Here is a 26,201-nt window from a genome sequence, read left to right as displayed (position 1 = left end):
AAAAAATGATATTCATAAATATGATATTGATAGATTAATATAATATCAATATATATTTTTGATATTCAATATCTAAAAAGAAAAAAAAAATCCATGCACGGAGACGAACCCGGATCTTCTGGGTCCGAAGCGCTTCGCGTTGCCAGATCGGCCAAGCTGCGGTACGTAACTATTCACTCTGGACGTAATGCTATAACCTCACTATATGGTATCATTTATGCCGATTTTTGGTCGTTTTCTTGACGAAATCATTTTTTTTCTTCTGCAATCTTGTGGAATAGATGTAATATGGTCATTTTTCAGGATATCAAAGTCCGAAACCACAATGCAATGATATTTCCGAACAGTTGTAGCAGTTACATGCGGTCGCCGTCCTGTGTCACATGCAAATTTAAATCTAGCCTGCCTGCATTTTCGTGCTCTCTTGCCATATAAGGCAACGGCTATACAACGATTTGAGAACGTATTGCCATATAAGGTCTTATTGTGTGCGACACAGTGTTGAACCAAGCTTCCCTGGTTCCTTCCTTGAAGCCTTGCTTGAAGGTAAAAGCCAGGACAATGCGTTCCGGCGCGCATGCGCCGAAACGCAAAAATTAAAAATCCTACTATGCTATGCTTAATATATTCCAAAGTCAAATTCTTGCTTCAAGTTGTTTCACATAAGTCCGTCATAGTTCTGGGATTTTCCACAGTTTGCAACTTATGCCGTGCTGACGCCTTCTCACCTGATAATTGAATTATATGACGTCAGTGTTTCAAATTTTTCACCTGATGATTGTATTATATGACGTCAGTGTTCTAAAATTCAATCATCAGGTGAAAAATTTGAAACACTGACGTCATATAATTCAATTATCAGGCGAGAAGGCGTCAGCACGGCATAAGTTGCAAACTGTGGAAAATCCCAGAACTATGACGGACTTATGTGAAACAACTTGAAGTAAGAATTTGACTTTGGAATATATTAAGCATAGCATAGAAGGATATTCAATTTTTTGTGTAGCTTTCCTTTAATTGGATCCTGATATGTCAGGATAGAGATTGCAATCTTGCAAAATCGCATTTTCTGCAAGTAGAGATCCCAGTTTATAGACATAGACTCCAATCAGAATCCCTGCTGGCAGAACTTCCACTAGAAATCCTGACACAGAGACTCCAATTTGGATCTCCACCAGTAGAATCTGCAATTCTGACAGATCGAAATTTCTATCCTGACATGTACATTGCTAATAGTATTATCATGAATGTAGTGATCAGCATTGAATAAGTTGTGATTGATTAAAGATTGTAACATAAAGACATGTTGCTTGTTATTTACAGGTTCTTCTACCAAGACTTCTTCAGGGACTCTTCACAGCACTGTGTGACCTTCAGCTGTACAAGGTCACCAGGAAATTACATGGCAAAGGAGTCGCACAGTGGACTGTATCCTTTTTATCACAAACTTGACTTATGCCTCAGCCCTGTACAAAAATATATTGTAGGTATATTGTTCGTTTGTTCGTATTGCATACCCGGTAAACTGCCTCAAGGCGTAACACACTAGCCTCCGTTGCAGTCCTTTTCCCGCAGTGTTATTTTTTTTAAATTCTTTTTTGGGGGGGAGGGTGCGCCGCGTATCTGCTTGGGATCCGGGATCCGCCGTGCCCCTGTGTCCGCTGTAGACCCTGTGTCCGCTGCTGGGGAAGGACTGCGTTTTGTCAGTTCCAGCAAACGCAATTAATGTATCCGCGAGAAGTAATTCACACTACCGGGAGAAGTAATTCACACTACCGGGAGAAACATTTCAAATGTTACGTTGCACAAAGCCCACGCGAAGTGACGCGTGCTTCCTTGCAAATGATATTCATATTGTCTTCAAAGTCGTGTTACAAATTGTCTCAAATGTGGCCTGACGTTTCTTTCTATTGCTGATATCTTCTGTGGATTCAGCCGTCGTAGCTAAGAGATCTTATAAGAGTGTCTTTTATGACAAAGAAGACAACAAAGGGTCAGGGGTTAGATTATGATTGGCCATTGTCTAGCGCAGCGTGCGCGGAGAAAGTATTGCAGCTTTCTCACGCTTTTGTGAGACATGTTTGAGCCACGTTTCCTTGCATGAAAAGTACAAAATCATTATAGCAACTTCGATGGATGTACAAAGGAAAAGAATGCAAAAGATTCGTTCATTTAGGTGTCCGCCCGTCGAATTTTGAAAAGACATCCTGACAACCGTTAGAACGTTGTCGCTGCTCAAAGGGGCGTGAAGATTTCTCTGCGCTGGCCGTGTTTATTACGGGAAGTTCGCACATCCATGGCAATGGTGATAAGTGTTTTTTGATTGGCCTTTGCTGGAACCGACAAAACGCAGTCCTTCCCCAGCAGCGGACACAGGTCTACAGCGGACACAGGGGCACGGCGGATACGGGATCCCAAGCAGATACGTGGCGCCGCGGGAAAAAAAAAAATGCTGCGGGAAAAGGACTGCAACAGAGGCTACTAACACACCAGGTTTGTACTGAAGAGTACAAGCTGCATATCCGGCCTGATTTATATGGACCACACACACCGGGAAGGACCCCTACTCTTTTTGATAAGTGTGGTGGGTTCTTTTACGTGCTCGATGTGTGGCTCTCCTCAAACACGGGACCTCCATTTAACGTCCTATCCGAGGGACGTTCCTAACTGAAGCTAGGTACTCATTTTCACCTGATGAGTGAAGTGAGGAAAGTCGTGTTAAGTGCCTTTCCCAAGGCTACAACGTCAATGGGACAAATCAGGGAACCCCGGATTCGAACTCAGCACCTCTGAGTTCTGGGGCCAAACACCCTGCCACTGCGCCATCGTGACGCCACTCTAATGGCTAATATTGTCACAGCAGTATTTAGTTGTAGCTTGCATAAATGATATCCTAGTCTAGGATACTACTAGTAGTATATTACATTTTGTATACAAGGTATTAGAGCCCTGGCCTTACAATGTGTTTCATCATTTCATGTGATGATTCCCTAACAAGTGTGTCAGCTGTTATGCCAGCTTCTATCCTGGTTCATGTTCTATTGTGGACCCAGAACTCTGACCAACTCCATGGAAACAGTCCTCACCACGGCTGCTCTGTACTACTACCCCTGGCCACAGGAGGCTTCAACAAGAGTGTCAAGGTTTGTTTTGATAACATTCAGCGAAATGATGTTGCACATAGACAGGCTCAAGAAGAATATCTCAACCTTTGTTTTGTTTTTTCCTTTTGATTCTCAATTGTTACCATCTCACATACATTTACAGTCAAACCTGTAGAAGTGACCACCTCTATATGATCTACAAGAGGTCCACCTGCCCAATGTGACCACCTTTTGGTGATCCATGCGGGGTCACTTTTCGTGCCCGTCACAATCTGTGCTTTTTCCAGGCACAGAACGTGACACAGCCCGACCGTCACAGACTGTGCCGGGAAGCGCTGCAATCACTGTGACTGACGGGACAGTGCTGTAACTATTCACGCCCGCGTTTCCATATGAGGCAGCGCGTTTTTGTTTACCGCAGCCCCCACGTCATCTTTGTTTTTTTCGGGGCCCTGGGATAAGGAGGAACAGCGTAATTCTTGCTCTGTAAAATAATTGAATAACTTAGACTTAGATTTGAAGTGGCAAAAAAGACAGTGTCGATAACAAATGCTAAAATACAATTTGTAAGACTAAATTTATTCTACCCTGGGAAACCAGATCTAGACTAGGATCGGGCCACTTGCCAGTTACTTCGGCGTCCCGAGGCAGTCAGCTTGCCCGATCTAAATCAATGCTACGGGAAGTTGTAGCCCCGGGCACTGCCCAGGCACGGTTTGTGACAGTGCCTGAGTATCCCAAAATGTCCTTTTGCCCCAGGCACGGTTTGTGACACTCGGGCACTGTCACGAACCGTGCCCAGGCATGGTTTGTGACAGTGCCCGTTTATCCCAAACCGTGCCTGGGCACTGTTCGTGACAGTGCCCGAGTGACATAAACCGTGCCTGTTGTTGTCTTATTAAGCCAATGATTTCAGAATTTAAACTTTGGTAGCCAATTATAAAAGAAAGGTACAGTCTGATTGAGTTACTCATTCTTTTCTGTTCCCACAGTAAACAGCTGGTGACCTATCTGAGTCTAGCTGCCCTGTCCTGTCTGGTGAGACCCACAGCGGCCATCATGTGGATTCCACTGTGCATTCTACACTTAGTGACCAGCAGGAGCAAGCTGCATACATTTGCTCTACACTTCATACCTGTTGGGTAAGTCTAACCGTCTAACTAGTCTGTGGCGTCGTGTGGCGCAAGTGTAGAGCGCCCGGCTGTCAAACAATGGGACCCGGGATCCAATCCCGGGTTGTGCCCAGAGACATGTCCAAACTTGCGCCCCGACGTTGTGCCCTTGGGCACTTAACACGACTTTCCTCACTTCATTCAAGTGTAAATGAGTACCTAGCTCATCTAGGGTTAGGGACGTCCCTCGGATAGGACGTTAAATGGAGGTCCCGTGTTTGGGGAGAGCCACACCCCGCGCATGTTAAAGAACCCTCCACACCTTTCAAAAAAGAGTAGGGGCATGCCCCGGTGTGCAATGGTCCAAATCTTACAGTCCGGTCTGGGATGACATCTTGAAAAGGTGATACATGTAGTTCACCTGTTATGTCAATCCTTCCACAGTTATCCTTTGTGGTAAATCAAAATAGATAAATAAATAAATAAGACTGATTTGTTGCACCATTGATGTATTTTGAATTGAAAAGTGTCATAATGGCACATGAAAGTTAGTTGACTAACAGGAGGCTAGGTACAGGTAGCACTTTTATTTTGACTTCATTTATCTTGTTATTATAAGTACAATTGAAATATCTCTTCTGTTTTGTCTGTTACAGATTAGGGGCTCTTGCATGGTCTGCTGTTGTCGATAGGATTTTCCATGGGAAGGTATGTTTTATATGCAGAAGAAAGAGCAACCTTTAAGACCTTTCAAGGCCAATAGTGTTCAATTATGTACAGTTGAAAAGCCAGTATGTGTACACGTAACACTGTTCCAATGTAACAGGTTTCTGTTGCCAGCTCCTTACAGATATAAGTTGTTTTTAAATCTTTGATGACAAATGGTGAAATGAAATATTTGTGTAACACTTAGTAGAAGTTTGAACTGATGAGTATAACTTGCTAACTACTTGTATTCAGATCTTGTCTTGGTTGTTTTGAGTAAGTTTTTATTGTTTTTGTACATTTTACAATAATGATTCTTTTGTTGTTTCAAAGTGGGTGCTGGTTCAGTATAACTTCCTGGAGTTCAACGTCCTGAGTAACCTGGGCTCGTTCTACGGGAGCCACCCCTGGCATTGGTACCTCACCCAGGGCTTCCCCGTCACCATGGCAACACAGCTGCTTCCCTTCGTCTTCGGTGCTGTGAAGTTATGGAGGAAGCAAAAGCTTGTCCTGTTTGTCATTCTGTGGACGGTGATGGTGTACAGGTTAGTGTTCTTACATGTATCTTTGATTTAGTTTTTGAGAATACAGTCAAACCTGGGGCAAGCAACCACTCAAGGGACTGAGTAAAAATGGTTGCCGAGGACAGGTGGTTGCTCTCGACAAGTTGGCTGGTTGACCAAAATACACCTTAGTTCCTTGGAAACAAATTTACAAGAGATGCTTAATCCCCATGCTGTTATGTAAACAGATTTCAAGAAACCAATGTTTGACCATCAGAACTACATGATTGTTTGTCTAACAATCAAACATGTTTTTTTGGGTAGTTTCTAGCTCCTAAAACAGCCTGGTGTTAAAATTCTCATATTGAAGAGGCCGCTAGCTACTGGCTTGGATGCTGCTGTCAGTCAATTTTGGTTGTTGAGTAGATCTAGAGGATAATGACAAATTAGACAAAGTACTGTTACAGTAGTAGGTATCCTTTTTTTATTGTACCTTTCTGTGAAGATGTACGCAGAAAATATGATAAAACTTTTGGTATAAATGTGATACCAGTAATACCGGCAATTCCACAATCACTTGGTACATGTTAGTCTTTCTGACAATGTTATTGGATCTCTGATGTTTTTCCAGCTTCCTTGGTCACAAGGAGTTTCGGTTCATCATGCCAGTTGTGCCTTTAGCCATGATTTCTTGTGGTGAGTATCTATTGTAATTAAAACTTTGTTTTTTCTCAGAACTAGGGGTGGATACCGGTTCGATGGACCTGATTCGGACCTTTATAACATCCAAGAACCGAGTCCAAAAAACCTGAAAGCCAAAAACCCGAGTAAAAAAAAAACTGAACAAAGTACAAATATATTTTCTATTTTGTTTGATAAAGAGTTTTTTGGGTCTCCCCTTTGCCAAAAAAGGCATTTAAGATAAGTGCAACATTCAAATATCAAACCAGGTTTATTTTGAAAGTCTTCTCACCAAGAAACTTTTATAGTTGTCAGTATTAATTCTCTATGCTTAATATTGTTCTAATAAAACAAAACATCAACTGGACAGGATCAGGTCCGGGTTCAGGTCCGGACCTGAACCTAAACTTGGACTTGGACCTTATTAAGCCGAACCGGTATCCACCCCTACTCAGAACTATCATTGAGTAGAACTCATTGCCACCAAGTACTGTAGGGTGATCCTCATTAGATACCTTTAAACAACGCTTGCAGCTAAATGGGCAAAGTTTAGGTGTGACAGGTCGTTCAGTGTGATTTAAGGTCTCGGTTCTGAGTTTTTTTTACGATTCGGGGCCGACCTGACTCAATTTATTTGCTTCTCCAAACATCCTTTTCCAGGCAATTTAATGTTTCCGATGGATAGAGGTGCCTTGCCACTGACCCACAGATGCATTTGATATTTTCAGTTGGAAACATCATTTTTTGTGAAAACCGTAATTTAAAGCAATTTTCATCCCCCAAAACTGCAATTTTGGGGCATTCTTCCAAGGCCGCTGGATGGAAAATAAGAGTTTTCCTAGGATGATGACTGATATGAGAATTAAGGTCATCATTCTGTCTGTGCAATTAAGAAAAATGAATTTCTGCAATTCCCTGATTGTGCGAAACCATGCAAAACGCACATAGAACGCACGATTCGGGCTAATCAGGCAACAAGGCCGTGTCACCGTCATCGCGCACTAATACCAGGAAGTCCTCGTGGACGACCAAAACTCTATGAAGATCAGGCTTTTCAGGAAGTATAAAAGATTACACACTGCTATAGCGATAGCGGAAAAATCTGGAGCCAAAACTACAGAGAAAACCTAGGATTTGCGACTTGTTTTAGGGACTCTTTAGCCATCTGGTCACTTGAAATTCCAAACCAGAACCTTAACTAGCTGCTGTTGTGCCACATATCTGCAAAACTGGTGTGTTATGCCGAAGGGTAGTTATACCGACTACACCGATACAGATTGTGAGGTGAAAAACGATTATATCTTTACATAGAAAGCTTTGTTGCGTGTCAGGCTACGTGACCGTTTCTCAGTTTTGCTAACTGCCAACTGATTTCACATTGTTAGGAGCCTAAAATATCCGAGTCTCTTGCCTCGGTGGCAGTGAAGCTGGTAAACAGGGAAATATGCCAGCATGTAGCTGAATATGCAAATGCCAAACATTTGTGCCACTATTCTTGGAAGAGCAGTGACCAAGAGAGTGGCCTTTAGCTGGAGAGGGTAATAGGCTACGTGTCTGTACAGTTCATGGTTCACAGGGTTTTTTGACTTCTAAAAAATCAAAATGTGAGTACATAGTACAAAAAGTATCTTTCTGAAAAGCTATAATAATATGATAATAATAGTATATTCTTCTTCCAGTTATGGCAAGAATACAGTACAGTTTGCACAGCTCCTATGTATTTAAAGTACTTAATGAATTCTCCTAGCTCTCTTGAAGAATTTGGGACTATAACACTTCCCAGGAGCATGCAAGTTGTCCCAAAGAAGGGTTGATAGCTATTGATTGAACCACATGCAAATCTACAGTCAAACCTGTACAAGCGACCACCTCTAGCACATAAGAACCTCCTGGCCAATGTGACCACTTTTTGGCAGTCAAGACAATTCTTCCTTAAGAATGCTGTCTGCGACCACCTGTCCATGTAGACCAGATTGTATCCGCCTCCTTCAAGTGCTCTTAAATTAAGGGTTAATGACCCGCCCTGAAGTGTATATGGTGTCATAACGCCTGGTCATGTGCTATAACCACCGAATAAAACCACCGAGTGAGCGAAACACCAAGGAAGAGGCGGGTCATTAACATTATTATCATATAGCCTATCCAAACTGACCCATATAAGAGTAGACAATTCCTGTATGACACATACATGTAGATCCCTTATACTATCAAGATTCAAAGAATGCATTTCAGAATTTACATTTTTCGTTTTTGAACAGAAGATGATAGATTTCATTTTGAAAACCAACATTTCCACAGATAATATTTAATAACATTGCAATATTGGCATGTCAAATCTAGTTTCATCATTCCTCCCTGCTGGGTATCCTCAATCTGACAATGCTGTGAGCGGCTCCACTTACAGTTCCGCCCGTTTAGATTTGACTTGTATTGAAATGGTTTATTCTATTTTCAAATTGTCATATGCTTACAAAAGATTTGATTTATTCTAAGATAGTAAACATTTTTGGGAACAAATAAACATTATACATGTACGAATGTTAACAAAAAAATAACCTCCCCCTCTACATAATGGGAGGAATGATGATCACGGGTGTGTTATGGCGTCATAACACATGGGCAATGGAGGCTTCTGATTGGTCGACGCCATCTGGCTATGTGATAATGAGTCTTGACTGCCCATCTGTTGTGTTTTTCCCAGGTCTGTGGTTACATTGGCTGTCTCCATGGCTGCGGTTCACGACGATGGCGTTCCTCCTGGTGACTAACCTCCCCCTGGCCCTGTACACCAGCCTAGTGCACCAGAGAGGCACCGTGGACGTCATGTCATACCTGAGTCAGGAGGCAGACAGACACGGGCGGGACATGTCTGTGCTGTTCCTCATGCCTTGCCATTCGACACCCTTCTACAGGTGTGTTGGAATGACCAAGCATATATTATGTAAATGTATAAGTCATTTACATAGGATAGTTCATGGAGATATGAAGTCTACGAACTCTGGTTTGATTGCATCTATATAATCTCCAAGCAGATCTGATTGAGGTAGCGTGCGTAGTCCAGTGGTTAGCGATCTTGCCTCTGGAACTAGAAGCCTCGGGAATTTTCCCGTTACGATGAACCTGTAAATACTGTATATAGCGTCTGTCTTCCCTGTCATGACCAGTGGAAGATTAGCTCATTTGTTCATTGAGTTCACTTGAGCTAAACTGGTTCGAGATCACTTTCCTTTCCTTTTTTTATCTCTATGGGGGCAAAATCGAATGAGCCTGCCAGAATCTATGGCTGATTCGATTCTGACCCCGTAGATATCTGCTTGGAGATTAGCATCTTTACAAGCAGAAGGTAGTTGTTATATTTGGTGCTTTTCTTAGCAACAAGCTGATGTGTTATTCTGGTGTGTCATGCCGAATGGCAGTTATACTGGCTGTACTGATACTGAAATGGTGAGTCAGCTTACCTCGATGTAGGTTAGACATCGAGGTAATAAGATACACTAAAATAGCAGTTACTCAAGCAACTGGGTATGATTTTTGAAACGGTCAGACATTTGATGTATTGTCCTGGTGAGCTGCATCCATTTTAGGGGGTTACCGTCCTACTTCTACCATGATTGTAGCATGTACAGTTAGTGCTGTGTACCTAAACCCGTGTTCAGGTTCAGGTTCAGGTCCGGATTTAAAATTTTTTTTTGCTGTTAATACATGTTAAATTGCATATTGGCATTATATGATACATGCAATTTGAAAACTATATATGCGAAGTTATATTCAGTCAGTAGTAAACACAAAAGTTCAGACTCTTATCAACACAAAAACAGCAATGTTTTCATATTATTCCAGTGCAAATTTCATGATCTAAGGAAGGTTTAAGATGGTTTAAAACAAAATGGAGAGTATAAGCGAGAGATTTTTTTTCAAGTCCGGACTTGTTTCCAGACGTTTAGGTTTTTTTGGACTTGAACCTAAACATTAGGTCCAGTTTGGTCCGGGGTTTAGGTACGCAGCACTATGAACAGTACTCTTAGTAGACTAGTAGTACTTGTTGGACACTTGTGCAGAAAGAAGAAAATTTACTCCATTGCAAGGGATGTGGGCAAGGTCTGGAATTAAACCTGGCTCGGAAAGAGGGCTCTTTGATAATTTGGATGAATTTTTTAGTCTAAACTCGGCAATAGATGAGTTTCAAAGACCCCATCCATAGCCTAATAGATTGGTCAGTTTATTTCTACATTGTACTTCGATATGTACTAAAAGACTCTTTTTTCACTGGTAATCTTCCAGTCATGTTCACCACAACATCAGCATGAGGTTCCTGGAGTGTCCGCCAGACTTAGAGAGAAGGCCAGGATACATGGATGAAGCTGATATATTCTACCAGAACCCCTCAGAATGGCTGAAGAACAACTATGGGCCAGATGTCCCACTCCCGACACATCTTGTCATGTTTAATACTCTACATCTGGTAAGAACTCTGACTTTGACAGTTACTGTAAAAGAACCCATCGCACTTATTGAAAAGAGAAGAGGTCCTTCCCGGTGTGAGTGGTTCAAAACCTACAGTCCTATGGCCGCACATGGGTTCGCCCTAAACTTAGTAATAGCCTCCGGCTAGTTGGGCAACCCTGGCATGTACATGCTGAACCAAATACTGTAAATGCAGAAATGTTTGTGGTGGTTTTATGTTCGCGGTTTTCGCGGTGAACTCTTTACCGCAAACTGAAAACCACCGCAAAAAGCTGTTCCATTGTGTGACTGTAGCGTTACTATTGTTTCAAACAAGAACTCAAAACCATCGAATTTACTCCCTACTACGAAATTAAATCCCTGCATTAAAACATCTCTGCATTTACAGTACTTTCCAAGCAGAGGTTGTAGGGGAAAATTGACCTTCTTATCGTATGCCCCATTCTTTGTCAGCCCTCCCCAACAACCTTGCCAGTCAAAGGGTCAAAGGCTATTAAGGTCTTATTCATGAGTTTTTTCGCCCCATAGGCTTACATGTTATAAAGCATGTTTTACATGGGCGCGTTCGTAATGAAGCTATAGAAAATGTGCCAATGTTTTTCATTCCATGTTGAGACCATTTACCCTAGATTATGTAAAAAAATTGACAACATTTTCACTTTACATACAATCTCTTTTGATAGCAATTACAAACTGCACTTGGCTACATCCCCAAAAAGGCATTTCCAGCTGTAAGCGCAGGACCGAATCACATACACTGCCCGGGCTGTGTACGTTTGACCTCGCGCGCGGCTGCCGAACTTTGCCTGCTAATTTCTTCAGTTACAAACAAGCTGTCATCAGTTTGACGCTTGATATCAGCTGGGCTAGCTAAAAGGCTTCTTTGATGCCCCATTCTTTGCTACTATATTGTACTGGCATGGTGTAAGTTAAGTCTAATAACTGAAAAGATTTCGTAGCAACCGGTATCATAGTCATCTATTAACACCTTCCAAGACCACACATTGTATTTTTTCTGTTACTTTTTGCATTTACCATGTAACTTGGAGTTATTGTAAATGCATTGCAGTAGGTAGGATTGATACCTATTATGAATATGGTCGTCTTCATCCTAACTCTCTTCTGTACTACGGTAGGATGTTGAGGACTTCATTGCAGAGAAACAGTTTTCAAAGGTATGTTTTTTACTCTTTTTCATTTCCTTGGTCTTTTCTAAGCATTCTTTGTGGCATTACTGTTAGCAAGTAAACTCAATCCAGGTCTTCTTACTTGATAGTGTATTTTAAAAGTACTGCCAATTGGAGTTTTTTCACATAATCCTGAAACTATGCTAATGATACTTATGGACAAAGTAACATACACATCAAATCAGTAACACAATCAGAATCATTGAGGTACTTTAATTTCTTTTTCACACCAGAATATGAACTTTGTAGCAGCTAGCACCTCTAAGGTAGCCTGAGAACAAGATTGTACTCACTTGGTGTGATTTTAATTTTCAACTCTTGCTGGAGTATACATGTATTACTCATTCATCCTAGCCAAGCACCCACCACTCTACATGTACAAACAATAATAGTAGCCTTGTTCCTGTTTACATTTTTTTCAGATACCATTAGGCCACACCAATTTAATTTCTTGGTTAACGGATTTTTATTTTAAAATGGAAAAAAAAATCCTTTAACCATGAAATTAAATTGGTGTGGCCTTATGTGTGTGAGTAATAATGTATGATGTATATTCCTTTCAGTGTGCAGAATACTTCCACACCCACATCCCACTTGAAAGCAGACTCGGCAACTATGTGGAAGTCTACTGTCAACAGGAGGCTACATAACTGAAATATACCCCGATAGTATTACTTAGAACTCCATAACATATACCCAAAGATGTCCTGATTACAAACTACAACATTTCAATATCTTTAGTTGTTATCTAGCCTGGGTGCCAGACGACCGCGCTCCTGGCTAGCGCGATAGAAATCAGAGTTCGGCTGCCAAGCGCTCCCGGGTGCCAACTCTATCCCTACTACTAGGTCTTCCCCGCCCAATAGGGGTTATCATCGCATCGCGCGAAAGGTCTGGTATCCAGGCTAGTTCTTATCATGCATACTTACAAGTACTTTGATATTTAAAACAGCTTTAAAAAAAAACCTTTAAACCTAGCATTTTTTATTAGAAAAAGCAAAGTAAACCTTCCACATATAAGCTGTTGTATCATTTCCAGAGTTGCAGAATTAGAGAACTTGACATCAGTTGTTTGTATATGTACATGTATTTATAGTTCAGAATTTTAGAAATTTTTTAAAATGTTATACAAGCTACAAGCCTTATATGCTATTTGAAAATATTTTCATATCTGGAGCTGGAGCAAGAAAGAAGAGAAATCGTCTTTAGATATGAAATATCATAAATATTATCATTCCAGGGTGTTATCACTCCTATGGAGAAACCCCTCCCTTGACTGACTCCAGTCTTCTAAGTCTCATAGTTCTTGGCCATGTAGACCCCGGGTGTTAAACTAGGTTGTCTCATGAGGATGCAAAATGCAGATATTAGAACACCGAGTGACAAATCACTTTCTACTACTGAGAAAGGAATAATGTATTCTAAGAAAAATGTGATATTGATTATACAGTCGAAAGGCAATATTCCAGAAAAAGTTATGCACTAAAGGCTGTAACCCAAAATCTGTATTACTTGGGATCTAATTTTCCTACCCCACACTTTCATGTACACTTTAACCTTCTCCCTGCTGCCTAACCCTGTAACCAGTACAAATTTGGTGCCAGAAGGCTACTCCAGCTGGGAGAAGGTTAAACAGGGCTGCCTTCTGCATCTCCTCCAATCAGTGGCTCTTATCATCCTGCCCAGCACTAGTGGTGTTTGGCTTAACAGCAGTGATGATGTCTGTAGTTCCCATCTGGAGTTGGATCCAGGAGTTTTTTTTCAATGTACCACTCGCGGCTTCCGGCCTTGCCGCAACCCTGAGCATTTCAAAGAATTATTCTGGTTTATGTACATGTAACATACATGTATGTGAGTCTGTACAGTTTCTAACTGATTTGACACACCCTCCCGAACAGGCCCGCTATCGCTCGGTAATGTTACCTCCCATAGCAGCCTTTTCAAGCTGGTAAAATTGCTTCTGGCGACGTCACCACCGAAACAGCTTTCAGCCGATCAGAGGGTTGGCTTAAATTCATCTAGAGCAAAAACGGGTTACGTCTTACATCGCTACTTTGGATTCAGAGCAAAAATAATGTCTGTTTGTGCCAAATAAGGCTAGCTCATTAATTATTCATGAGCAACTGTCAACAACGTCACCAGAAGCGATTTTACCGGCTTGAAAGGGCAGGGCCGCTATGGGAGGTAACGTTACCGAGCGATAGCGGGCGTGTTCGGGAGGGTGATTTGACAGAACACTGTACTTGAAAAGTACCCAATGTTCATTTAAATATAGTAGTTGTAACATGAGTACAACAAGCATAAAATGCTGTAGATTTGAATGATTCAGCATAATTATGATTGTATCGATTGTAATTGAAGCATAAGCATGTTTGAGACACATCAAATAATGTTGTAAAATGTAAGAAGCAAAGTATATTATTGTACATTAAAATTTTGATGCATACAAAATATGGTTCAAACATGAAATAAAATTGATCTTTTTCAAAGTGATTCAGTCAATGTCTAGAGGTACAATCATGCACATATATATGTATGACTTTCATTGACAGTATCTGATTCTTACGAATATACAAAATTTTTCATCTATGTTCCAGGATTTTTCTTTTGAAATGTCAAGTACAGTAACTTGACCGTCATTCCACATAAAGACAATGATATGTTATATTTGGGTTTGAAATGGTGATTTAGTAACTCATAGCTTAGTAGTAATATGATACCAGGATAAATGACATGTTTTTGTAACGTCAGAAATTTACACAAACTCAAATCTAAATTTATGCCAATGCAACAAATGAAACATTCTTGTTTAACAGTAATTTGTCACACTTTGCAGCCATTTGCTTGAACTGGCCATGTTGTCCTGTGCAACACATTTTCCTTAACTTCTATATAATAGTGTTTCTTTGACAGTCCACTTTTTGCTAATTCTTTTCATATTGAAATGTTTTTAACTTAACCTTTTGTCCTCTGTTTTTCCCTTGATCGTGCCCGCTTGGAGAGATTGTCGTACAGAGGGAATGTTGTTTTACCGTATCGTTCCTCCTCGCGACCGGTACCACGATGCAGGAACCAGTTGTCCGGCTTGCCCCTCTCGAGCTGTCGTTGTTCAGCTCGCTTGAAGACCCAGTCTGCATGGGCATCCTGGCACTTCCGACCCTTACACTTCTTACCAGGCCTGCCATTCTTACCTTTCTTCCCACCTTTGTGCTTGGGACTGTGCTCTGTATGCGCCTGTGGTCTGTCTTGGCTTCCCGTCTTTCCTCTGGCTTTCTCCAGTTTCCGGTGATGCTTCATCTGACTGTGGATCCTCTCGAACTCCTTGATCACGTCGCGATCCACGTGATCCCAGTCGTCGTCTTCGTCCCAATCGCCGTCCTCGTAGTCGTCCAGGAAGTCGGCCCAGCACTCCTTTTTGTCGTCGTCGTGTTGACAGATCTTTGCTAGGATTCCGCGAAGCCTCAGTCGGTACTTGTCAAAGTCATGAATGTTGTCATCATCATCATCATCATCTTTGCCATGTCCTCTGGATTTTCTTCCCTATGAGTAACAAGTCAGGGGTTAGAGTGAGAACGTTCATGTACCATAAGCAAACAGCTACACTACATTGCTAGCCTGTATCCCTCTTTTAAAGGTGCCCTAAGCGATTTCAGGGGGTAAAACTGGAAATATTCTGGATAAAGTAATCTATATGAAATTGACATTCCCTCCCTTATATTAGCACATTTTCATCATTATTTCATACTTTGGACATTTAAAAAGAGCACAGAAACAAGCCGCAAAAGGAGTATTTTATTTATTGGTACCACCCAATAATCAGCCCACAATCCAGCCATAACTGTTTTCTGTCTACAATTTTCGGTAACTTCCGGCCACGTATCGTCACAATGCCCGAGCACATTGAGTATGACCACAAGATTATTTCTCCGGAAGCGTTCTGGACTTATCGGTCAGAATCACGCATGTTCAGAAGATTTGAAATGATGGCTGGCCTCCAAGTGCTCAGATTTTCGATGAGTTCCCACCACTCAATGACATCGCATCTTTGCTCCATGATGGTTGACATGAAATGGGATAGTGCTATTCAAACTTCCTATGGATAGAAATCACTAAAAAAATAGTTTTGAAAATACGACTTTCAACGCCCTAAAATTGCTTAGGTTGCCTTTAAAAGTTACAGATATCCTTTAAATTTGTATAGAAGAAAGGATTCTTACATTTCATTATCTAGCACTTTGAGCAAGGTTGTCTCCAGCTGCAAACTTGTATCTGTCCCACTCATTGTTTGAGAGCCCATGTTGCTAATTTTCGTTATTTGATCTGTCCCTTTGAGCTTTGATATTACATTTCTTCTTGTCCTGCTGTTAAGATTTTCATACGGATGGGTTGAAATTTTTGTCAGTCCTAACGGTCAAGCAAATTGGGTCCTGGAGACAGCCCTGATTATGACAAACATTATGACAAACCTACTGTGATTCTTGTTTCCTTCACTCACTTTATGTTCACTGTTTTCACAGTCACCTCTGTATCGTGAACTTATCATCACCGTGAAAAACCTGTTGTAATTATTTATGATTCCTTCACACATCCATTCCGTGAAGTTAAAAGTTCAGTGAAAATGTCCATTTTCCTTACACCGTGAAATTTTGCTACCGTGAAAATAAAGTGAATTGCAGTATTTATTATTAGCAACAGCACTGCTATGTTCGGAACTCTCACCTTTTTGTCGTCTGAATCATCATCGTCATCATCACGTCGTCTTCCCACACGTGGCCCAGCGCGATGACGACCTTCAACGTCCACCTCCACGCCGGAGTCATCGCCATCACCGTCGGGATCCCCGCGACCCCGCCTGCGCGGCCGGGGGCCGGCGGAGGCGCTGTCGTCTTCCTCGTCCCTCTTGCGGCGGAATCGGCGCGGTCTGTCGTTGCCGCCATCATCCTCTGGATCCCCATCTACAGACAGATAGATGCATGTTTGAATAGTTTCATCAGGTTGGTAAGTCACCAAACCTCTTGTATAAAGTGCACTGACAAATGGGCAAAACAGATATGAAAATTATACTGTAGTAACTGTTATAACTGTAGTTTCATACCTTATTACATACATTTCAGGTGAGTAAATAAAAGTCCTCCATCAGAAAAAATTATATAATAGGGTCAATGTACATTTGTATAAGGCCATGTTGATTTGATTATATGGAGACATCCTTTGGGAACCTCAAAACTGTGTGCGAATAAAAAAAGTTTGGCAAAAAAAAAAAGTTGCCTTCATTATGAAATCTATGCGGTCAGGAAGGTTAAACAAAACTAAACACACAGTGTATGGTGTACCAAAATATAAGTTCTTCATTTTTGTTCTTTCAAAACTTCTTCAAATAAAGAAGAACTTGTAAGCGAACTCCTGCTCTGGGCACCAACTCATGGGCACTCCTGTGTCGGGCGACCCCGACGGACCTACATAGACCAACTTGCTGGGGATGTAGGGGTGAGGTCTGAAGATCTAGACCAACTAATGGCAGACCATGACGCCTGGAGGGAGAGAGCAACCTTAGTCCGGGCAAGCCGCCCGATATGATGATGATGATGAAAACTTCTTTGACTTTGGAATTGACTTTGGCATTCTTCAATATTAGTATCTGTTTTCCGAAACATTTTTTGTCAATTTACAGTTATATATTTTCTCATTTTGCAGCTGCTTTTTGTGATTTACATTTTGACCGAAACCTTTTTTTTTGTTGGAAATGGATGAAAATTTATGTACGCGTCATCCATATAATCAAATCAACATGGCCTAATAGCCTGTCTGGTTTGAACTGAACTGTGCATGTGAAACAAGGAAAGGAATAACATAAACTGCCGGCCCTGGGACTCGAACCTACGCCGTCCGCGGGCGCCGGATCACAATCTCACACGCAATAACCACTAGGCTAAAAGGTCGCGACCCCATAGGCTGAGCAGTTGGTGTGGTGCTATCACTGTTACATGATAGACCCTGTTACACATGCAACATTGAGGAACATGTGTGTGACAGCTGACCTGGTTCATCCTTGCGATGCCTCCTGCCGCGGCGTGGAGGTCCCTCTTCCCGACGGTCAGCATCCTCGGCCTTTCTCCGAGGAAGGTGTGGGCCCATCTTCTCTGCAACTTTCTCTTTCTTCTTCTCTTCTACCTCTTCTTTCTTCTGCACTGTTGCCTACATGGGATACAGACACAGTCAAGCCTTTTGCTGCTGATCTGATATACACCAATAAATTCTATTCTTTAGTCCCTTTGTCTTGCAAGTACATGTATGTTTGAAAGCCTTTTGCTGCTGATCTGATATGCTAGATGCTTTCAGACAGGAACGCTATTTCTTAGGTGTAACAATTATCTAAATACGTACTAAGTCTTGCAAGTACATGACTGTATGTCTTAAAAGGCTGCCTTCAAATGTACATGTCTTTTTCTGGAAATTAGTACAAGCAAGCCAACTAACCTGCCGTGCCGTTGAAGTTGCTGGTTCCTCTTCAGGAGCCTGTTTTCTTGTGACTTTGACTTGCTTTACCTCAGAGATGGTGGTTGGAGGGGTGGTCTTGACTTCTGTTTTTCTTGTCTTCTCCTGCTCCAGAACCTCATCACAGTGTGAAGGTACAGGCTGTTGCCCTGCATAGCTGCAGACTGGGTCCGGTGATTCTGGCTGGACTGGTGGAGGGGCTCGCACCTCTTCATCTTGTCCACGGTGATCCTCCCGCTGTCGTTGCTTCTCTTTCTGCCGCCACCATCCTCGAGTTTCCTTGACTCCCTTGTTTAACACCTGTCGCATCTGCTTCCAAGATTCCTTCACAGACAGCTTCACATCCTTGAGGTTTTCCCGGACCGTCTTGCTGGCTTTCTTGAGGTTCTCTGTCACTGTCTTCTTGGCCTTCTTCAAGCTGTCCTTCATGGATTTCTTCATCGACCCAATGTCATCATCCTCACTGTTCAAAAACTCTTGAGAATAACTGTGCACTGTCTCAAGGGTGTCCTTTAGGGTCTCGCCAACACCTTCAACTGTGGCCTTTGTTGCCTCTGCGAACTCTTCTGACGTGACCGTTGTGATCGTATCTGCCACAGTGTCCTTCAGAGCCTTGATGGCTGACTTGACCTGCTCTGTGTATGTAGAAAAGTTTGCAGACTCAGTGTGGTTCTTCAGCTGTTCGAACTGTTGTCTCAGTGCCTCTGTGAGATTGAGGAAAGCGTCCTCTCCAAAGTTCTCCGTGTAGTCGGACACGTTGATAGAAGGGATAAAGGCATGGATACAGGAGAAGAAGTCTGGACCTGTTCCATTCCTGGGATCCTTCTGCTTCTCCTGTTGGGAAGTGTACAGCTCCTGCCACCTGTTGGATTGGGTACGTTCAACGTTCAGCTGTTGTTCCAGATTCACCATCTTGTTCTGCAGGGCCAGGATCCTTTCCTGTAGACTTTCCTCTTGTTCTTGCTCTGCCTTCTGTTGTTCTTCAAGCTGTGAAACCAAATCTGCCATTTTTTGCTTCAGTTCTGCATTTTCCAGAGTGGCCTCCGTCAGCCGGTTTCTCAGCTGTGTGTTTTGTGCGTCCTTACTCTGTGTGTTCTCTACAGCCTGCTGTTTCGCCTCTTCCGTCTCTGTTTCCAGAGAAGTTATCTTGCCGGCAAGGTCACTTCGCTCACTTTCAAGCGCTTCGATCTGACCTTGGAGCTCAACAAGGGCTTGATTTGTTTCTTCCGATGCCTGTTCCTCAGAAGCAAGTTTTGTTTTCAAGTCTTCGTTCTCAGTCTCCAAAGAGGTCACTTGGACTTTCCATTTCTGGGATCTTTGACGGGAATCGTTGAGCTGGTTTCTTAGTCTTACTAAGTCTTCTCCTAGCTGGTCAAGTAGAGCAACATGGGACTTCTGTAACAACATTGAAACACATTCATAATAGAGACCTGGAGTAAGTGGGCTTCACTTGGGAAGGAGTGAGCAGGCAGGCTCTGGACAGAAGAGCGTGGAAAGCAGTGGTGGCCTGCATCGTCAACAGATGAAAGCGGAGACAATGATGATGATGATAATTGACTTCAATCACAAATATTTAATTACAGTATCCATTATTGTGATATAAAAAAGAACTAATTCATATGCATATTGATTACAAGGTTGTCCTGTAAAACTAAAATAAGAAGGTCATTTGGTTTAACTTCATTTGAATTAAGATCTACTCAAAATTTTCAGTAAGAGGACATTGTTGTGGTGACTTCAGAAAGATTACATCTACCATATACCCAAATTTCACTTGGCTGCAATGGTCACTTTTCCCGTAGGACAAGCCAAAAGCTATGTGGAAAATACAGTGCTCCCTCAACATTTTCCGCATATCCACTTAGTACTTACTAGACTAAGTGATAATACAGAAACAAACCTTGGTCATCTGCTGCACAAGGTCGGTAGAATCATCCAGCTTGTACAGACAAGACAGGAGCTCATCCTGCATCAGCTTCAGCCGTTTCACCTGCCTGTTCTTCAGCTGCGCTGCCAGGTGGCTTTCACGGGAGGAGCCTGTGGTGTGGGGTAAGGTATGAGGCTGTTAACAGCTGTGGTACATACTAATTATAGTTTTTGAGGTCACATCACTCACTCACTTAGCCTGGGTACCCTTCTCCATTGTTACTGCTGGCTCAATGTTTTAGCTTGCATATAAGACAACGTGAGCGAGTGAAAATATTGAGCCAGCAGTAACAATGGAGGATGGTACCTAGTCTATCACTCACTCACTCTTTCTCCCAAAAATTGGGCTATTACAATACTGTATTACAATTTCTGCAGAAGACTTTACAACACTTAGGTATCCATACATTCTTTGACCATCATTTGACATTGCGGATACTGTAAATTGTTTTATGTTTGCGGTTTTCACGGCAAACGTTTCACCGCAAACTTAAAACCACCGTGAACATTTTTGTTCAATACTGTAGCAGCATATGACTATAGCGCTGCCGCAAACTTAAAACCACCGCCAACACCCAATTTTTGCCTTAGCGTGAAATAAAAACCACGCGAACTTAAATGCATTCTACAGTATCATTCATCGTTTGCAAATTTCCCAATAAAAAACAACTCTTAAACCGTGCAACAAAACCAGTCTGACCCAGTGCATCCCCAATAGCGATGCTGATGGAGATGATGAGAGCCAGGAGGATGGTCCAGTTCAGAATCATGGTCAGGTTCCAACTGTCGTCCTTCCTCCGATCCTCACGCTCGGACGTGCGATGTTTCCTCCTCGGAAGTTCTACGGGACGGGCGGTGAAGTCCGAGTCGTCTCCGTCGGTGGCAACAGACTCCGTCTCGTTGGCGTTTGTGTCTACTTCTACAGGCACGGAAAGAATCATGACAGTCACTATATGATTATGATATGGGCCTGTTCCAAATAAAGCCACAATGCAGAAATTCAGCAGAATTGTACTATAAATATAGGATAGAAGAACTTTATCGCACGACAATTGTACATGGTACAAAGTATGGCAAGAATTCGTAAAAATAATACATAATAGAAGTATAGAATAAAATTTAACATCCTAATTATATACTAATACAATACAATTTACGTAAGAAAGAGAAAGAAAGGGCTAGCATACGTTTTGATATAGTGTAACAGTTATAATCGAGTTGGTTTAATCATTAGTTTCGGCATTTTTCTAATGTGAAAGCAGTCTTTTATATACAATTTTCGCATTGTGGGGATTGTTGCATTTAAATATATACTCAAAACGGTCTGTAGCATTGAGACTTTTCAAACTTGTACTTGTTTTGAGAAATGTGAATAACTTATTATGTAAAACATCATATCTAGAGCATTCCATGGCAAAGTGAAATTCATCTTCAATTTCCATTGGACAAGATGGGTAGAAGTTGAAAGAAGAAGCAGGTTTTTCTGACAACGAAATGTGTTGTGCAGAGAAATTATCACACATAATTAGGTTTAAGACATATCTTTAGTTATCATTTAACAACATTTAGTTCCAAAAGAAACAAAAGGAGAATCATGCCATAGATATATCACAAAAGAGAGGAAATTTCTACAAGAGAACATTACATTCCTACCAGCAGCTTGTTTGTTTTTGTCACCACAGACACCATCTAGACAGGAAAAGCCCTTAAGAAAACCATTAGGCAAAGAAGTAGGTGTTAGGGTTTGACCATCGTCATGGCGATCCAGGTCCTCTACAGCGTTGGGGTCGATGGTGACAAAGTCTGAGTCCGTATCCGTAGTGACAGGGCGTGGTGACTCCTCGCTGGTAGGTTCCAGAGACATGATTGGTGGGTCGTCCTGCAAGATGGAAAAGGCAACAATGATCTCAGACATACATGAAATTGATTTAGAGATTTTGTGAATGTCTTGCTTTATTCATTACCATACATCTCTTTACCTTTCTTTTTTTATACATCTCTTGCAAATTCTGTCAATACCTTTTCCTTCCAGCCTACCTGACCGAATTTGGACTTGTGCTATTAGCCAATCTTCCCATCCTGTCGGTCTCTGATTTCACCTTCATCCACCTCACATCCTGCCACTCTCCTCCATTCAAATAACTACAGACACACACCAAGTCAAACAAACACAGAGACGCACGGAGGTAAAAAGATATACCCACTCAATGACTTAGTTGTGGTCTTATGCATATAGGAATATAAGATTGAATGATTATCATGTCACGAGTTCAATGTAAATATATAACTTCAAAATGTAAAATTTCCAGTAGCTTGTACCATAGATTTATCATGTGGTCCAATACATCTAGCATTTAAAAAGTATCTGTATTGAATATTGCCAGTATTTTCTTCTGAAGGAAAAGCTTGTACGAATGACATCTTACCCACTGTTCCACTGCATCGTCGTCCTGCACAATCCCACTGTCCCCCCTGGTCAGCCTCTTGCCCTCCCTCAGAAGGATTTTTTGTACGGGTGTTTTCTGATCTTCCGAAGCAGATGCACCTTCTGTAGGAGCTACATCCTCTGCAGGAGATACATTGTCTGTGGGGGCTGCATCATTTGTAGAAGTTACATTTTCTGTTGGAGATGCATCTTCCGGTACGGGTTCTTCTATGGTAGGTGGTGATTCTGGTGGCTGAGGTGATGTGTCTTCTGTTGGGCATAGAATAACAACAGAAACCATCATGATATTTCTATGCCAATGAAGGTTAGACATCCAGGTAAGAAGATATGCCAAATAACAGTTACTCAAGCAAGTGGATATAATTTTGGAAACGGTCTGATGTTTGTCTTTGTGGCCAGTGTCACTGACGAAAGGTACATGTAGTGGAGTCTGACCATTTCCAAAATCATATGCGATTTTTCAACTTATCGGGCCAGTTTCTTTGGCTGGGCCGCTGAGATCTTGTAACCGCTGTAACGGCGGTTACAGTCCCCCAAGCAGATACGGTGCCCCAAGCAGATACGGCCCCAAAGCAGTTACGGCCTCCAGCCAAAGAATCTGGCCCCGATAAGTTGAAAAATCGTTGTGGGGAAGACTGCAACGGAGGCTAATCCAATTGCTTGAGTAACTGTTCTTTGGCACATAATGTTTCTAGTCTAGCATTCTCAAAACTGTTTACTCGTGGCGAAGACTGCAACGGAGGCTAATCCAATTGCTTGAGTAACTGTTATTTGGCACATAGTATTTCTAGTCTATCATTCTCAAAATTATTTACTATTTCCTTGAACATTTTTAAATTACTACAAGAGGTTGAAACAGAGACTAACCTTCTTCCTTTGCTTCTTCCCCCTCACTGAATGTGTCCATGGCAACAAACTCTGAAGCACTGCCATTTTGAGAGGTGCTTAAACTCTGCTGGGAATAAGAATAGTGTCTTTTGTGACAAAAATTGTTGACTGGACGGAACAGGGTCTCAGAAATCAACCACATAAAAGACACGATATATAACATACAGCTCTGCGCGTGCGAGTAATATTTTACAAATACCAACCTCTGCATAGCTGGGATCTATGGAATTCTCTGAAACTAAATACATAATATAACTATTTGGCGCGCTCCTGAAGCGTCACCAAAAATTGGCAATTCTATTCTTCTGTATCCTATCACAACAAATGACAATGGAGTCACTATAGCTTCTACAAAACACAAACTAAGTAAGGACAACAACAGTTGTCTTGCCATAAAAACTATCCATACACAATTTACATTTGAGGGACATTTGCATGCGATCCATAGTGACTTAGATAATTGTTCAACCGGTTTTTCCAGTTACCATTGGCATTATTTTATGCAAATAGCAGGAATGTGCAAAAATGGCCAATGCAATTATGCCATTCCATTCATAATGGAGTGAATGGGAAATGGTTTGGGGTTTCAGAATTTTATGCATTATCCCTGAAATAAGCCATTAATCGTGATGCTAATAGCTGGAATCTACTGTAATTTCATTGCTCGTTAAAACATCTCATCCCTGATTAAAGTCATCACTATAATCTATTTATCACTGTAAGGTTTTTGGTTATTTGTTATGTAAAGATTAAGATTTGCATCTTACCAACATGTCATCTTCATCATCGTCCATCAGGGACCAGCCGGACATGTGTCCCTCGCTGTCACTGGTGTGACTGCTGTCAGTCATGTCTCCTGAGCAGGAAAGAAACACAGAAACTAACATCATACATTGGGGTTCTCAGAAAAGGCAGGCTACCCTACCCTACCAGGCTACCCTACCAGGCTACCCTTTCTTGGCCCCCAAGGGTATGCATCTGGGCTTGGCCTGTAATGGGATTTCCTAGAGGAAAACTGTCAATGGCAATACCAGCTGTGGGTGGATTTGAAGGAAGGCAACAGATAATTACATGTACATTGCTGAGGGATGGGGTGGGGGAGCAACTAAAGAAAATAACAGCACAAACAACATTATACATTGTAAAAACACATTCACAGATGAATTCTACTATACGCCAAATCCCCATGCATAGCCTTGAGGCCCAGAAAGGGTAGTCTGGCAGGGTAGCCTGGCCTGGTAGGGTAGCCTGCCTTTTCCACGAACCCTCGTACATTGTGGGGTCATGTGGCGTAATAATGGCAGAGCGTTTGGCTCAGAAACAAGTGGTCCCGGGTTCGAATCCTCTCATGTCACCGATATTGTGCCCTTGTGAAAGGTACTTTACACGACTTTCCTCACTTCACTCAGGTGTGAATGGGTACGGTAGCGCACCAGCCTGACTTTGGTTGGGGAAGGTCGTATTGAGGTCAATGGCAACGAATGGCTGCTGCCTAGACCCTTGCGACAGTTCCACAAAATGCAAGTGTGAAGCAAATATGTATCTGTTGCCCATGTGTATTAAGTGTAAACCCTGCACCAATTCAGCTGCCATTGCACTGGTAATTTCTGACCAATAAAAACAGTCTGCAAAGATCTAACAGCATGCAAGCAATCGCTGTTTTGTTTACATCCAAAATATTGAACGACTGGTAGGCAAAATGACGTTAAAAGCAGATTAGGTTACTTATCAATATCTAAATTAGCAGATTAAATTATCAATCACCATGTAGATTAATATTTTGCATTCCATCTGACTTTTGCCTCACTGCGTCACTGTGACATTACCACGATTGCTTGAAGTTGTATTCTAAATGTTGAGAATAACTTTGTACAGAAAAGTTTCTAAATAGGGATTGGGATTGACCAAAGACATTGACCCCTTGGATTGACGTCATTGCCCAATGGTCATCACAGCAGCTGATTGGTAAGTAGCATGTCTGGGTTGACAAAAGGGTCACGTTTGTAACGTCACTTATCAATCATCGATGTGCTTGCATGTAGCATGAGCACGGAGACTCAGACTAAAAGAGGAAAAGTTATTTGGGTTGGGTCACCACAGGGACTATGCAGGAACTAGATATTAAGCCTACTGAGCTCCTTCGTCACTCAACTGTTGAAGAGATACAATATGATTTGCAAAAGGAGATCGAAAATTTTTGCTTGGGCGTGTTTATGTACTACTGACATTGTAAATTTTCACAACATGATAAACGTTAATTACGTTACCTTACCTTAAATGTCTTTTTAAACACTGTCGCGAGAGAGTTATAGTGGTGTGACACTTTTACAATCATGGCTGCAATATGCTGCAGAAAATGTTAAAGGACATATTTCTGGCTTGTTTTTGTTGGCTGCAAAACATTGCAACAGTACATGCATGCATGCACAGTATTGTATGGCGGCAACCGTTGCGTCACGAGAAAATATGCGGGAGCTTACCTCGGGGTTCCCGCCGTTGTTCTCGGCCAAACGGCCTCTATGTTCGGTGACAGTTTGCGTACGATGTTCCTGAAAACCCAGGCTTGCTAGAAATGACTCAGCGTAGACTATAACCTGATGAAATACTCTATAAAGACACGTCAGCTCAACCTACTGCGTACCAAGAAGACGATGGTTCTTTGTTGTTATTTTTGGTACGCGCCAGTCACA

At 41.9% G+C, this 26,201-nt stretch overlaps 2 protein-coding genes across 9 annotated transcripts in view; one reads left to right on the top strand and one right to left on the bottom strand.

The window, feature by feature from the left end:
• LOC136427372 (GPI mannosyltransferase 3-like) overlaps positions 1–14,249 on the top strand; it is an 18,101-nt gene extending 3,852 nt beyond the window's left edge. Inside the window, exons 4-13 of the mRNA XM_066416201.1 lie at positions 1,324–1,428; positions 3,007–3,143; positions 4,097–4,246; positions 4,873–4,924; positions 5,255–5,466; positions 6,056–6,120; positions 8,807–9,017; positions 10,387–10,567; positions 11,706–11,744; positions 12,320–14,249. Of these exons, the coding sequence (XP_066272298.1) occupies positions 1,324–1,428; positions 3,007–3,143; positions 4,097–4,246; positions 4,873–4,924; positions 5,255–5,466; positions 6,056–6,120; positions 8,807–9,017; positions 10,387–10,567; positions 11,706–11,744; positions 12,320–12,406 (1,239 nt within the window). The 3' untranslated portion in view covers positions 12,407–14,249. The remainder of the gene's footprint in view (positions 1–1,323; positions 1,429–3,006; positions 3,144–4,096; positions 4,247–4,872; positions 4,925–5,254; positions 5,467–6,055; positions 6,121–8,806; positions 9,018–10,386; positions 10,568–11,705; positions 11,745–12,319) is intronic.
• On the bottom strand, positions 11,953–26,201 carry LOC136427371 (neurofilament medium polypeptide-like). 8 transcript variants are annotated; one of them, XM_066416200.1, is made up of 12 exons: positions 25,992–26,201; positions 24,279–24,367; positions 23,491–23,578; positions 22,604–22,872; positions 21,831–22,056; positions 20,878–21,096; positions 20,152–20,288; positions 18,234–19,646; positions 17,795–17,951; positions 16,476–16,711; positions 14,948–15,296; positions 11,953–13,555 (listed from the first exon to the last, which is right to left on the bottom strand). In XM_066416200.1, the coding sequence occupies exons 2-12, from the start codon at positions 24,360–24,362 to the stop codon at positions 13,518–13,520; spliced, it is 3,216 nt and encodes a 1,071-aa protein (XP_066272297.1). In that variant the 5' UTR covers positions 24,363–24,367; positions 25,992–26,201; the 3' UTR covers positions 11,953–13,517. The 8 variants fall into 8 exon arrangements, with proteins under 8 accessions (XP_066272297.1, XP_066272289.1, XP_066272296.1 ...); XM_066416192.1 differs by having other exon boundaries at positions 11,953–15,296; XM_066416199.1 differs by having other exon boundaries at positions 11,953–15,296; positions 21,927–22,056.

The sequence above is a fragment of the Branchiostoma lanceolatum genome, chromosome 2 (assembly GCF_035083965.1).
Source record: "Branchiostoma lanceolatum isolate klBraLanc5 chromosome 2, klBraLanc5.hap2, whole genome shotgun sequence".
NCBI classification, from domain to species: domain Eukaryota; kingdom Metazoa; phylum Chordata; class Leptocardii; order Amphioxiformes; family Branchiostomatidae; genus Branchiostoma; species Branchiostoma lanceolatum.
This window is presented reverse-complemented; position numbering and strand designations above follow the sequence as displayed.

Excerpts from the sequence above, each read along its gene's own strand:
- LOC136427371 (XM_066416192.1), bottom strand. The coding sequence starts at position 24,362 with ATGACTGACAGCAGTCACACCAGTGACAGCGAGGGACACATGTCCGGC. Across the intron at positions 21,097-21,830 it reads CAAAAACAAACAAGCTGCTG|AAGTAGACACAAACGCCAAC; the intron begins GTAGGAATGTAA and ends CCGTGCCTGTAG. Across the intron at positions 17,952-18,233 it reads CAACTTCAACGGCACGGCAG|GCAACAGTGCAGAAGAAAGA; the intron begins GTTAGTTGGCTT and ends TATCCCATGTAG.